Source organism: Choloepus didactylus, chromosome 5 (genome assembly GCF_015220235.1).
Source record: "Choloepus didactylus isolate mChoDid1 chromosome 5, mChoDid1.pri, whole genome shotgun sequence".
Classification (NCBI taxonomy): Eukaryota; Metazoa; Chordata; class Mammalia; order Pilosa; family Megalonychidae; genus Choloepus; species Choloepus didactylus.
In genome coordinates, this window is record NC_051311.1 from 48,308,440 (window position 1) to 48,322,587 (window position 14,148).

A 14,148-nucleotide genomic window follows, 5' to 3' on the forward strand; every position below is an offset into this window, starting at 1 on the left:
TTTGAGGTACTATAAGACCTCCAAGTGGAGAAGGTCAGTGGGTGGTTTTTGTATTTGGGTCTGAAAATCAGGGAGAGACTTAAACTGAAATTATAGATTTTTAAATAATCAGAATAAGGTATAGTAAACAACATGTAAAGGAATAAACTACCTATGTGTCAGCATACAATGAAAATAGAAGTCCAAGGATTGACTCTTAAGACTTATCAATGGTGAGGGAGTAGATCCAGATATAGAGATTTAGAATGAACAGTTGGAAAGAGAGAAAGAGTGCCAGGAGCAGAGTTTCAACAGAGGAGTAGTTGATGGTGTCAAAACCCACAGAGAAGTCAATTAAGATAAAGACTGAGAGATGTCCTATAAGCACATCAAAGTTCTCCAGTCCCTATTCTCCACCATGGAATACTAGAAACACTAAGACAAATGGAAACAAGCAGAGAAAGAATATGGCATTCTTTCCTAAGCCACTGGAAGATCCCCCAACACATCTTTGAATGCTTCACTCTACATTGCAAATCTAAAATTAAAATCTTCTTAAGCTTAAACCAGAATTTTTTGCCCTCTTAGGTATGATGAAGGAACTAGGTGGGTAAAGCATTTCCTCAGTTTACAAAAATTTGGCAAAAATCTTTGTCAGCACCATGTGACATAGTATGGAAAGGATTAAATGCTTGGCAGAAAGCATCTGTTCCCTTGTGAGACTTTCTAAATGGGTGATGTGTGTGTGTGTGTGTGTGTACGTGTGTGTGCGTGTGTGTGTGCTTGAAGTAGGGCAGAGGAGAGAGGGAGAATGAGGAGACCAGTGGAGAACAAAGCAAGGAGGGCGTGGTATACCATTGCCAGATAAATAGAGGAGACCCAGTTAAATTTGAATTCCAAATAAACAATGAATAACTTTTTTAGTATAAGTACATACAGTAAATTAAACTGGTAATTTTTATTTGCTATACCTGACAACCCTAGTGTGATGACCATAGCACCTTCAGTAACAGGTCCCAAGCAAGAGCTGATTTCCAGTCCGGGACTCTAAATACCTTGTTAATTATTGCCTATTAGTGACCTTGAAATGATGAAGCCCCTTAGCCATAAGCCAATCAGAACCAATCCTGCATAGAAACCAAGGGGTTGGATGAGATGACCCATTAAGCACCCTGTTAAGACCAGAGTTTCTATATCTCTGTAACCACAGAAAGTATTTGAAAAATATACTTATAGAAGAGAAGAGAAACCTTCATCCCCTAATTCCCCAAATCTGAAATTAGAGAAAAAACTAAATCCTTACCTGTCTGTGGCTTTTGCCATGGAGTAGCCATACAAGCTGTGGACATCATAGTGAAGGCCCCAGTAAAACTCCGTTTCCATGCAGAGGGTTCTCGCAAAAAGCAAGCGGTCCAGAATTCCTGTGAGGAAACAGCCATCAGTTAAGCATTTCTCTCATCAACCAACTTTAACAAAACAGCCATCTATCAATTTCTTCCTGGTAACTGTACTTTCCCCACCAATCTCCGCCTGACAAAGTCCACACTATGTTTTAGATGCTTTCCCAAATATTTCCTGCCTGGGACCTAAACTGAGCCCTTCACTGAGATGGATCATTAAAATTAATTTGTGGATTTTGTGTGTTTTTTGCAGCTATTATGTAAGTTTGAAGTTATTTCAAAATCAAGAGCTTTTAGAAAATTAATTTGCATCCCCTAGGCTCACAAAGAATAGTGGTGAGTGGAGGCAATTGAGAAATACGCTCAGAACAATGGGAGGCAGATCTGAGATTAAATATAAAGACACATATCTACACATTATATATGTGTTTATCTACACATGTATAATCAAGAAGAATTGATTGTACAAAGTACAGGTATGAAGGCATTAAAAGGAAACATTTTCGCTTTCATATTACAGACATTCATACACCAGTCACACTTTTTTTTTGATGCGATGTGACATTTGGGTGGCTTCATGAACAAGGAGTCTCCACCATACTCTATGTTCCCTTTCTTATGCCTAAAATGGTTGCTGCCATGTTACCTGTAATCACCTTCTTCCCCTTCCTCTATTTATGGAAAAATAACTTGGGGGCTTTTCTGTTCCTCCCATGAAGACTTGCCCCTGCATAGGACGTTGGTATGAGGCACAACTCTAGAAAGCGATGGAACCAGGAATGATTGAGGTTGAGCTTTTCCTATGAGCCCAACTGAATCAGAGCTTGGAATCAGATCATTAAATTGTTATAAAATATGAACATTTTATTTTTTAATTTTTTTATTTAGGATGAGATTCATAATGACTCATCTATAAGAAAGGACACCAGGAGCCCACCCAATCAAGACAGTGAAATGAGATACTCCTGGTCTCCACCCTCCACAAAAGCTTTGAGCAACCAGCAAGAACTAGCAGAAACATTCTTCTGAAAACTCCAGAAAACAGCTTAAGAAATTCAGTAAAAGGGAGAGTACCAAATGAAGAAAAAGGCAACTTAAAAATGGTAGGCTTTCTGGTGCCCATGCTGCCTCCTCCCTTATCTTTTCACCAGTATGGCACTGAGCCAGCCCACATTCCCAGTGTGGGTTCCTGGTCCCTGTTCCAGGGGGAGCAGAGTAATCCTTTTGCACATACTGGGAGCATATATGTCTGTGTAAGTTCCAGGGAGAGCAGAGTAACCCTTGGGCACACACTAGAAGCATATATGACTGTGCAAGTCTGTCTGATGAAAGCCTGGGGGACTGAACCAGGACACACATCACAAGCTTGCCTTCCCAGAACTTTCCCTGCATGTAGACACAGCTCACAGAGCTCACCTACAGAACACTGTAGAATAGTCAAATCAACAGCTGCCTGGAGCAAAGTTTTGCTGGCTGTGAAATATAGAGTGTATTGCTTGGTTCATAAGGAAACTCTGTTTCCTAGGGGAATAAGGACATATGTATCCATGTAAATGGGGGACTTTCTAGGGCCATACTCACATGTCTAGGACAAAATGCATGCACAGAAAGGACCAGGAAGGACCCTTTGCTTTTCCCTTGACCTATTCTCTAAACTCATTGTATAGCTAAGCTCTCAGGGAGAGCATTTGCACAGGCTAATCTGCAAAGACTGGCAAAGGTGTTTTCCTTTTGTCCTTCTCTTTTGTTGTTGTTCTTGTTGTTGTTGTCAACTCTTGTCATTCAAGGAAATGTGTGTCATAATACAGTTGGATACAAATTTAAGGAACAGATGCCTCAGAGTTGAATTTCTACCGATAGCACATTAAAATATTAAAATGTCCAGGCTGAAACAAAAGATTACATAGAAACAGGAAGTTATGGTCCATGCAAAGGAGAATATTAAAGCTTTAGAAAATATCAACAATGAGGAACATACCTTCCACTTAACAAAGACTTTTTAAAAATGGTCCTAAATATGCTCCAAAAGCTAAAGAAAAACATGGATAAAGAATTGAAAGACATTAGAAAAATGATACATGAACTCAAAGAGAATATCAATACAGATATAGAAATTATAAAAAAAAACATATAGAGTTGAAGAACACAGTAACAGAAATTAACAACTCTCTAGAGGGGTTCAAAAGCAGACTGGAGGTGGAAGAAGGAATAATCAGTGAATTTAAACACAAAACAATTGAAAGCATTCAGTCTGAGAAGAAGGTGGAAAAAATGAAGAAAAGTGAATGGAATCTGAGAGACCTGTAAGACATCATCAAGCATACCAGTATACACATTGTGAGAGGCCCAGAAGAACAAAGAGAGAAAGGGGCAGAGAGAATATTCAGAGAAATAATGGTTAAAAAAAACTTCTTAAATTTAATGAAAGATATGAATAGACACATCCAAGATTCTTAATAAACTCCACACACAGACCCGTACCATGACATATTATAATCAAACTGTCAAGTGCCAAAAATATAAGAATTCTGAAAGTTGCAAGAGAGAGGCAACATGTCACATGTAAGAGAGTCTCAATAAGATTATATGCTGTTTTCTCATTTGAAACCATAGAGGCAATAAGGCAGTGGGATAGCATCTTTAAAATGCTAAAAACAAGAAATTACCAACCAAGGATTCTGTATCTGGCAAAACTGTTTTTCAAAAATGAGAGAGAGATTAAGACATTCCCAGAGAAACAAAAGAAATGCTAAAGGGAATTCTGCAGATTGAAAGGAAAGAACACTAGACAATAGATTGGAGTTACATAAAGAAATAAAGATCTCTGGTAAAGATAATGCCATGAGTAAACAGAAATGCCAGTACTGTTGTATTTTTTGTTTGAAGTTCCACTTTTTACTTCCTACAGGAAGAGAAATACTACAGGGAGTTTTTCAGATTGAAACAAAAGGACACTAGACACTAGATCATAAAGAAATCATTAGAAATAAAGATCTCCCATAAACATAAAAACATGGATAAATATAAATGCCAGTACTATTATATTTTTTATTTGTAACTCTACTTTTTACTTCCCACAGAATCTAAAAGGCAAATGCATAAAATGTAATGATAAATCAGTGGTCTGGAGCACATGATGTGCAAATATGTAATTTGTGATAAGGACTACATAAAGTGGGTGCACAGATGGGTATGAAAATATAATTTGTATATACTATTGAAGTTAAATTGGTATCAAACCAAATGAGATTGCTGTAGATTTAGGATGCTAAATTTAAGTCCCATGGTAATCACAAAAAATATCAGAAAATACACAAACTCTTAGAGACAGAAAGTAGAGTACAGGTAACCGAGGGAAGGGGCTGGTGGTTTGGCAAGTTAATGTTTGGGGTAATGGGAAAGTTCTAGTAATGAATGGTGGTGAGGGCACCACCACATTGTGAGAGTGATAAATCCCACTGAATGGTATGCTTGATAGTGGTTGAGATGGGAAAGTTTATGTTATAAATATGTTTCCACATTTTAAAAAAGGGAATGAAGATTAACTAAAGTGACAACAATTAAATGCAAATTGTGATTCTGTATGAGATCTAAGAAGAGAAGACTCAAAAGGAATTAGTGGGGAATATAAAAATTGGAATATAGTCTGTGAACTTTACAACAATGTTAAATTTCTTAAATTTGATAATTGCACTTAAGTTCACTACATAAATGAATATCCTTGTTCTTAGGAAATGTACATGGAAGCATTAAGTCTTCAAGGAGCACGATATATACAAACTATGCTTAAATGTTCAGAAAATAGATGGATTAGATAGATAGATAGATAGATATAGACAGACAGACTGACAGACATAGATACATAGCATGATACAGCAAATGTGACAGTGTTAAAATTGGTGGATCTGGTGTTGGGGGAAAAGGGGTCTGCTGGAATTCTTTCTATGGGATTTGTGCTATTTTTGAAACTGTCCTATAAGTTTGAAATTATTTCAAAAGAGAAAAAAAAAGGATACTAAAATGTTCCCATATTCAAAGGTGATTGTACCTAAATTTTTATCATGCTAAATTCCGAAAAGGTAAGATGCACTTCTAAAAATTCTGAATTCTTAAAAGGTGAGAAGCCCAGCGACAGGGGAAAGTGATGGGTCATATGTAGGTGAACAAAATGCTGGGGGTAGGGAATGGAGTGCCTGCCAGAAAAAAAGTAGAAGGTGATAGGATTGCAGTTTTCTGTTAATAAAAACAAAGAAAATTTAGTTTTGGTCAAGAAGAAGATTAAGAGAGACTTTGATAAATTGACCCAGAATACAGAGGTTCCTAGAACATAGATGGATCAGAGAGGAACAAAGAATAAGTTGGGGAACCATATAACTGCTTCAACAGATTTGGCAAAGAGTTAAATGCTTTGAAGTTGAAATGCCTCTAAGAAAAGTTTTTGACTCCTTAAGTGACCAAAAAGGACAAAAGAAACAGTTAAACTTTGGTCCAAGGGGTGCAATTAAAGTGGACAAACTAGAAGAAACTAGCAGAGATTGGCCAGATGTTCATCAAGCCTGTTTCTTCTTCCAGGGCATATGGGAAGATTGTATTTCCCACTCTCTCTTGAAGTTAAACTGAGGACATGTGATTGGTTCTGGCCAAAGGAACGTGGGAAAATTGGATAAACCTATTTCCATGCCTGTCCAAAAACCTCCCTCCACACGCTCCGTTTCACCCATGAAGCTGGAAGCAAAGGACTATGAGATGGGAGAACCAGATGATGGAAGTAATTAGATCCTGGAGTCTCTGGATGTGAGCCATCCATCACTCACTAGACTATGTATTATATAAGAAAAAAATAAACTTTTGTTTCATTAATCCTCTGAGATTTTGGGTTTATTTATTTTTACGAAATAGCCCATTATATACTGCTTCCCCCAACATTCTTTCAAAATCAGGGACTGGAAAATAGGCCTTGATTAGAAATGGAAACTATAAATAGGAAAGACTAAAAGGAACAATTGACGCTTTAAGCTATTACTAAAGAACTAAAAAAAGAAAAGAAAAAGTTAAAATTACAAATTTATTTCAATAAAAGGTGGTTTGTAGCTTGAAGTGTTCTGAAAGTGTCATAAAGTTTAAAATTTAACAACCTGTACGAGGGGTTTGGAGGAAGTGAACAGGATGGAAGACGAACTCTAGAGAAGTAGCACAGCCACGGGAGGCAGCCAGGTTCAGACTAACAACTTTTATCACATGCTTGCCTTTGGATTATGGCAGCAAAAAGGGAACCAGAGACCAAACAATGCATCAGGGACACAAGTAGAAGAGGGGTCACGATGTTTGGGGGAATCCCTTGGATGGGAAAGTGAAATTCCTCTTGACAACACGGAGTATTATTGAATTTGTTTAAACCACGTCTCATAGTGACATCATCAGAAAGCAGGTGAAAACTTACGAGGAGTGAAAGGAGGATAGTTGAAGGTGTTTGATTCACACCCCTGATCAGAACCTTGAAGAAAGTTAGATACTTCATCCATTTCCTTCAAAGACACAAAATGGAAAATGTTATTGATACATAACTAGCTGTTGAGGAATGTCTACTGAACTAGAAGTCAAGATATCTGGGTTTACTATTAACTAGATTTGGGATCTTGAATAATCTCCCTAACATTTCTTGACCTCTGTTTTATCTTCACTAAAATTTAGTTATTGGATTAGATTGCACCTAAGATAATTTTAAGTTCTAAATTGGGCACATTTTACCTTTTTTGTGAATTGATTTCAAAAAGATAATTGAGGAATACCATTCTAATGGCTGATTCCTTATAAACTGTGAAGATTTTATTGTTACTGTTATTATTTCAGTATTGTTTCAAAGAACCTAAAATAGGGGTAATATCTCTATTTTATAATTTCCTCTGACCTTTATGCAAGACAGGGAGAAACAATAAGAGAATATAATTGAGATCAAATCCATTTCTTTCAAGTGGATTTTAAAATAAGCTGCCTAATCCTGCTACCAAACAAAGACACATTTTTTTCAAATTTCAAAGAAATTTCCATGTCGGCTATCCCCTAAAAATACAATGACCTCATTAATTATTCTCTAATGATTAACTAAATTTTAATGCATCAATGCCACACAAAATTGAGTTTATAGTTTTCATAAAACAGTATTTTTAAGCTGGAAGACAATTAATGGAGGAAAAAGCTGTGGCCATGGACAAGCAAATGATTTTTTCAAAAGGACATAATCAGTTGCTGGTAGGTCCAGAATTAGAGCCCAGGATTTTAAGGCTTTTAAGGCTTTTAAGGCTTTTAAGGGGCCTAATTCACTGCATATAAGTTTAGCATTAAGTAAAAGAATTTTAAATATGACTAAGTCAAGCAAACTATTTTGTTACATATCAGAGTAAAATTTCATCTAAAAATTTGGAATATCCATTTCCAAAAGAAATTTGATTTTGGAATAACCACTTACAATCCACACTCCATCAAACTCCAGAATTTTCTTAAATTCAGTGAACTGCTCAGTCCACCACTGAGTACACACTGGATTACTAAAATCAGGAAAAACTATTGGTCCAGAATATCCCTAAAGACAAGGAAGAAACCATGGCAATTAATTAGCTTAATGGTTCAACTACTGACTACTATTTTTTCTACAGGAACCCCCCATGTAGCTTATCATTTGAGTCAAAATCTGTGACTCGCTCCCTCAACCAAATAGATGCAAAAGAATCAAAGGTAAAAAAAAAAAAAAAAAAAAAGGGAAAAGAAATTGATATTAAATAGCTGAAAAGCCATCAAATATAAAGAAAAGAGTAAGATTTCATTGTCAAGCCATTTTGGAAAACTGTTTAAAATACTGGGAAGTCCAACTAAATAAATTTTAAAAGATAACAACTGAGTACTTAATTTAAGTTCATCTGAAACCTACATCGAATAATGACTCTTGAAAATAACTATTGATTTTTGGCCTATAAGCAATCTTTTTAAAACGGTTAAGCAAAGCTTGTGCTTCTTACTCAGGGAAAATATTATTCTCTTCCTATCCATTTCTATCAAATAGAAACTTTAAACATTTTCCACAAATAACACAAAGATATAGCCATAGCCAAATTATTGAAAATTCTGAACATTAGGATACAAGTTTTTGAGAAAACATTCTTGCTCTTTGTCCCAACAAATTTATAGTTTGTCATTTAGGGACAAATTTACACTCAGGCAGCATTATGAATATATGTGTGTATATATGTATGTGTGTGTGTATGTTTGTGTGTGTATAATGCGGAGGCTTCTTAAAACTCAAGATGGGAGTTTGAAATTCTCACTTTATAAACAGACTGAACTCCTAGTACTTTGTTTTAGGTAATGAGGCACCAAGCACTAATTAGAGGTAATTTTGGACCTTAGGAAACAACAGGTGGTGTGGCAAAGGCAGTCACAGTGAATTCTACCTATCACAGGCCCTGCAAACTTCATTCTATCAAATGTATTTATAATGAGCTGCACCTACCTCTGCCAATATCTTCAATCAGATGATTCAAGTTATTTATCAGTCAATGGAAGTAGCCATTTAATTAAATTCCAGTCATAATATGCAAATTCCTAATTATATCACCTAAATTTAAAAACTATTGAAATGACTCACAGGTATAGATAATCTAATTTATTAGATAAGGAAAAAAAATTGTATTTGACTATGGCCTCTGATTTCGTACTTATATATGAATATGGGTCTACCAGATGTTTTAGAAATGCTCTTCAAGCAAATAGTAAAAACAAAGACTTGGTTTGGGAAGAAGAAAGAGTTTCTCTACCCATTTTATGAAAAGTTAGAATTGAAGGAAAAGAAGGTGAATAAAATGAAGTATTGTAAACAATTAAAGTTAAGAGGAATTAAGTGAGCAGATTTAGAGAAGGTGACATCCATAAACCTGAGATAAATTATCCAGGAGAAACAAGAATCACAGTCAGATGAAATTTGTAGATTAAATAACAATTTTAGTAAATTCAGAATAATGCAATAATCTAGGACTTGTTTATAAATTGCTATTGTTAGAATTAAGGCTGGGCTCTATCTATATGTCTCATGTAAATTAAAAGTATATTAGCTGAGATAAGTTTCTCATTAACCTATGAGCAATTTGCAGCTAAGATAATTAGCTGAATTTACTATTTTGGAGAAGAGTTAGAAACAGGAAGTGGGAAGACTTTAAGTATATTTAAATTACTTTAAATTAAGTATAACTGAATTTTCTTTCTAGTAATATATTGCTTCTCAATTATCTGTAGTATCAAAGGATCAGGGTCTAGTTTTTTAAATCCTTCAGAATTTCAATCATTCTGTTACATCTACTGGTTTAAAAATAATAAAAGAAACCTCAAAGCCATAAAGACAGCAACAATATTGCCATCTGCCTTCCTCCCATCTTCATACCCAATGTACAAACTTTCCAAAATAATTATAATTTACTCTGATTTTCTTGAGAAATTACCTCCCCAACGACAAATCCATTGTCCCCCAAGACCCAGGCTCTCTGTCTCCTTCCACTCTCATAGGGCTTGTAGTCAGAGGTATTGGAAATGCCAGGATTCTAACAAATAAATATGATATAAATGTTATTTTTATAAAGCTTTTTTGTATTTTGAAAGAAAAAATCAAGGCAACAGGAAAGTGTTTCAACATACCATAATAATGACATATTTCTGTCCACTGTTGTGTAATTCCTTGGCAAATTCTGGAAGACCAGAGAAAGCCACACTGTCATAAGTGAAATCCTTCTTTCCATCCATATAGTCTATGTCAGAGTACTGGACATCCTGAAAAATAGAACTGGCCAATTAGAACCTAGGAAATATCACTATGCTGAAGGAAATATTACAGTTCTGGTTCCCAATCATTAAAACTGAAGCCATATTTCTTAATGATTCTGGAATTTCTAGGGCTCAGCTACATCCCAGTTGCAAATCAGTCCTCTCTGAAAGATGTAACCACTGTCAGGCTGCAGGTTTACCTTCTCACCCTGATAGAGGCATGTTAAAAGTTACATGAGGAGTTTGAGGGCAGGAACCATGTCTTATTCATCTCTTTAACTTGAGAGCTTAGCTGCTTCACAAGAAACAGGTGTTTGATTGAATGAGTATATTAGTAATATTATGTCATGTAGTTACAAACAGAATATATCATAAAAAGAGAAAGAAAATGGTCTTCTTGCCCTATAAAACTGCTAAGGTAATAACAAAGATAAATAATAAAGGGAAAGAGCTTGAACTAACCAAATTCTTATACATACATTACTTCTTGTGTTTGCATTCTACCCTGTGAGAAGCAGCCCATAGTCTTAGTGGGAAGATTGAAAACTGAAGAGGTTAAGTGATGTTTTCCACCACATACATGGGTGGGTGGGGGACAGATTGGGGCTCTGGTGATAGGCCCTTTGAATCCAGAAACTTTTTCCCACTCAACCACATGCCTCAAAGACTCAAAAAAGTCTCCTAAATGTCCCTCATGGTCTTTCTAGATATAGCTCATGCTTTAGAAGCCTCTAGCTTATCGGCCTGAAGGAAAACAGCATGTGAACTGTTGCCCAATGTAGCATCATCTATTCTAACACTGGGCAGTCATTAAGGACTCACGTGTCCTTCACAGCCATGTGGTGGAAAAAAATCTGGTCCATGGAAGAAGAGCTCATTTATTTCCTAACTGGCAACATGTCAAAAAAAACCCTTCCCATCAAAGGCAGGAAGAGAGTTCGGAACCAACACCGCATGTAGCTTCAAAAGAAGTAGAATTGAATGCTGACCCTGCCACTTAGCTAGCTAAGTGACCTTGGAAAAGTCATTGCCCACTTAGTTTCTCTATTTCCTCATTTACAAAATAGCAATAAATATATGTGAAAGCACTCTGTAAAATAATAAAGGTGTGGCAAGGTTTAGTCTGATTTACTCTTGAAATTGGGTGTTTGCAGTAGCAGAAATGGAAAAAGTAAAATTAGACCATGATCGATTTTCCCTTAACACCAAAGCAACACAGTGTTCATCTGTTTTCTCACAGGAAAAATTCATCCCACTGCCTGCCCTCATTGCTACTCAGAGAAAGGAATGAAGAGAAGACTCCCTGAGATCAGGCCAAAGTCATTTCACCTTCACTGATCTTCTCAGATGCTGAAAAAATACATGCTTACATCAAAGTTACAAAGTTCCAAAAAGCTAGCCCCAAACAAATTGCTTTGACAACTTCATTAACCACATTTGGTGCACCTCCTGAAGGAGGTTATAAAATATTATACAATTAATTAATATCTTTTGCTTTACTGGTGGACATTGAACATCATAAATATTTTGTAACCACAGAGCTTTCAAAATTAGAGTCTGTCAGATCTGGAAGGACTGTACAAGGTCACTCTGAGAAAGTGACCTCATTTACTGTCCATTATAATTATCAGCTCTTGTAAACCATGTCACTTCTGGTGTTGTTTCCTCTTATACAATAACAGCTAACTTTGAGGATTTCCTTCTCTACACTAGGTGATTTCCATCATGGTATAATGCATTCCATCATGGTTTAATGCATTCCTTTACTATCAGCCCACCAACGTCTTACATTCTTATTTCTAAAGGAGGAAACTAAGACTCAGAGATGTTAATTAACTAGTCCAATATCGCATAGAACTAGGAAGAGGTAAAGCCATATCTAACTGACTCCATATACAGTTCTATGATGTGATAGGTATTTTAATAGGCAAATTTCCAACAGTAAGTGTGAATGTATATCTATATCTATATCTATATTTTTATCTATCTTTGTATCTATCTTTATCTATCATCTAGCTATCCATCTACTTTATTTATCTACTGATCTACTGCATAGATAGATGATGGAGAGAGAGAGAGAGAGAGAGAGAGAGAGAGAGAGAGAGAGAGAGAGAGAATATGCTTTTTCCTAGTAAACTGAATTCTAGCAAAAAATAAAAAAAAATATGGAAAATAGTGTCTAATGTAGAATAGGAGAAGTCTCAACTTACATATGGGATCCCAGCTTCACGATTTCGGTCTACAACCTTTTTCAATCCATTGATGCCACCATAATCTCTGCGACTAAGCTGGAACCCAAGACTCCAGTAGGAAGGCAAGAATGGTCTCCCAACAAGCTGAAAAAGGTAGATAAAGAAGTGTCTACCATTTAGAATAAACACTATCTCAGCACCTTTTCCAACACTGGGAATACTGGTTCCATTACATTTTCTGTAAAGTCTCCAGACCTAATAACAGAGCCAAGAGTATCCACTTGGTAATTTGTGAAATTTCACAACTCACATCTTTCTTTATTAAATACCTATATGCACTACAAACAAGGGCAGCATCATAAAATAACGGGAGTTTGCAGAAAATGCTTGAATAACAGTGTAATCTTGGGAGGAAGGCAATCATTCATTCATTCATTCAATAAATATTTTCTGAGTGCTTACACTGTGGAAAGGGCTGATCTAGACACTTGGGATATAGTAGTAGACAAAACAAGCATGGTTCCCACCCTCAGGAGCTTAAATTCTAGTGGGGAGCACACAAAACATAAAGAAATAAATATTTAATATAATGTCAGATATTGGTATATGCTAAGGATAAAGGGACCAGGACTAATGGGATTGGGAAAGGGATGGGTGAAGAAATAATGGAATGTGTTTAAAATTCAAGTTTTCCAAGTTTCTCAAGCCAGATTTCTGAGAAGATCCCAGATAGTGTCCTGCCTTACATTGTCCCAAAGAGTCCCTGCCCTCCAATATGAGAGTCCCTTCTGCAGGGTGCTTTCTGTCATGATTCTGAGTTCTCATACAGTTTATTTGTATCTCATTAATGACATTTATTTCAGGGTATATCCTATTATAATTATTCTGGGCTCCATCTTATTTCTCTTATTTGGCTTTAAATTTGCCAGAGTTTGGAACAATGCTTCATATGCCTTTATGAGTCACTTCATATACCTTTATGATTTGCTTTCCCTTTCTGCACATGAGTTTTCTCAACTTTAACACAGGAATTTTAGGCTAAATAGTGTTTCAGTTTCATTCCTCTCCTAATAGTTTGAATAAAAAATCTATAAAAGCGATTTTCAATAACTAGCAGAGTTACTCTTAAACAGCTCCTTTTCACTAGATTTTTATTTATTGAATGAATGACTGAACTTTGTTCATTAATGCCTTAAGTCTCTGAAATGACTGATTACACATGGGTGAACTATGAGTCCCTTGAAAACAGTATGGAATGTGACTTATTCTCACATTTCTGGAAACTTGCACAGTGCCTGCTTTGCATACAGAAGGCATCCAATATGTTCACTGAAATAAATGTACAATGAATGAAAGACACAAACCCAGCATTTATAATCCATAGTTTACTCATAAAATTTATTTTCCTCTTGTTAATTTATAATGAATATGTGTGAGAACAGCAATGAATGATGACTGTCCATGTGAAGCCATACCTTCAGGTATTCCTGAACCACTTGTTCTGGAGTGTTTCCCAGGAATACATAGAAGTCAAGAATGCCTCCAATCGTGCGGTAAGTGATTGCAGGAGCAGGTTGAAGGGTGACCTCTGAAAGGATTAAAATGAGAATTATTAGAATCTCCTGATTGAAAATATGCTCTTCTCTAGAATGGTAATAGCTAAGCCATCCAAAAGAAACAGCTCCAGTCTCATTTTGAAAAGGATGGAAATTACACGTTCCTTTTATTAGAGAGTTGCTGAAGTTTAATCAGACTACTGAATGAGTAAAACA

General features: G+C 35.9%; 1 protein-coding gene across 2 annotated transcripts in view; it reads right to left on the reverse strand.

Moving 5' to 3' along the window:
• MGAM (maltase-glucoamylase) overlaps nucleotides 1-14,148 on the reverse strand; it is a 223,086-nt gene that overhangs the window by 85,111 nt on the left and 123,827 nt on the right. Inside the window, exons 9-15 of one of the 2 annotated variants that reach the window (XM_037835989.1) lie at nucleotides 13,852-13,964; nucleotides 12,395-12,520; nucleotides 10,059-10,190; nucleotides 9,866-9,964; nucleotides 7,846-7,959; nucleotides 6,820-6,904; nucleotides 1,283-1,400 (exon numbers count right to left, since the gene is read on the reverse strand). The exons of the other annotated variant lie outside the window; for it this stretch is intronic. Of the exons in view, the coding sequence (XP_037691917.1) occupies nucleotides 1,283-1,400; nucleotides 6,820-6,904; nucleotides 7,846-7,959; nucleotides 9,866-9,964; nucleotides 10,059-10,190; nucleotides 12,395-12,520; nucleotides 13,852-13,964 (787 nt within the window). The remainder of the gene's footprint in view (nucleotides 1-1,282; nucleotides 1,401-6,819; nucleotides 6,905-7,845; nucleotides 7,960-9,865; nucleotides 9,965-10,058; nucleotides 10,191-12,394; nucleotides 12,521-13,851; nucleotides 13,965-14,148) is intronic. 2 annotated transcript variants of the gene reach the window in all.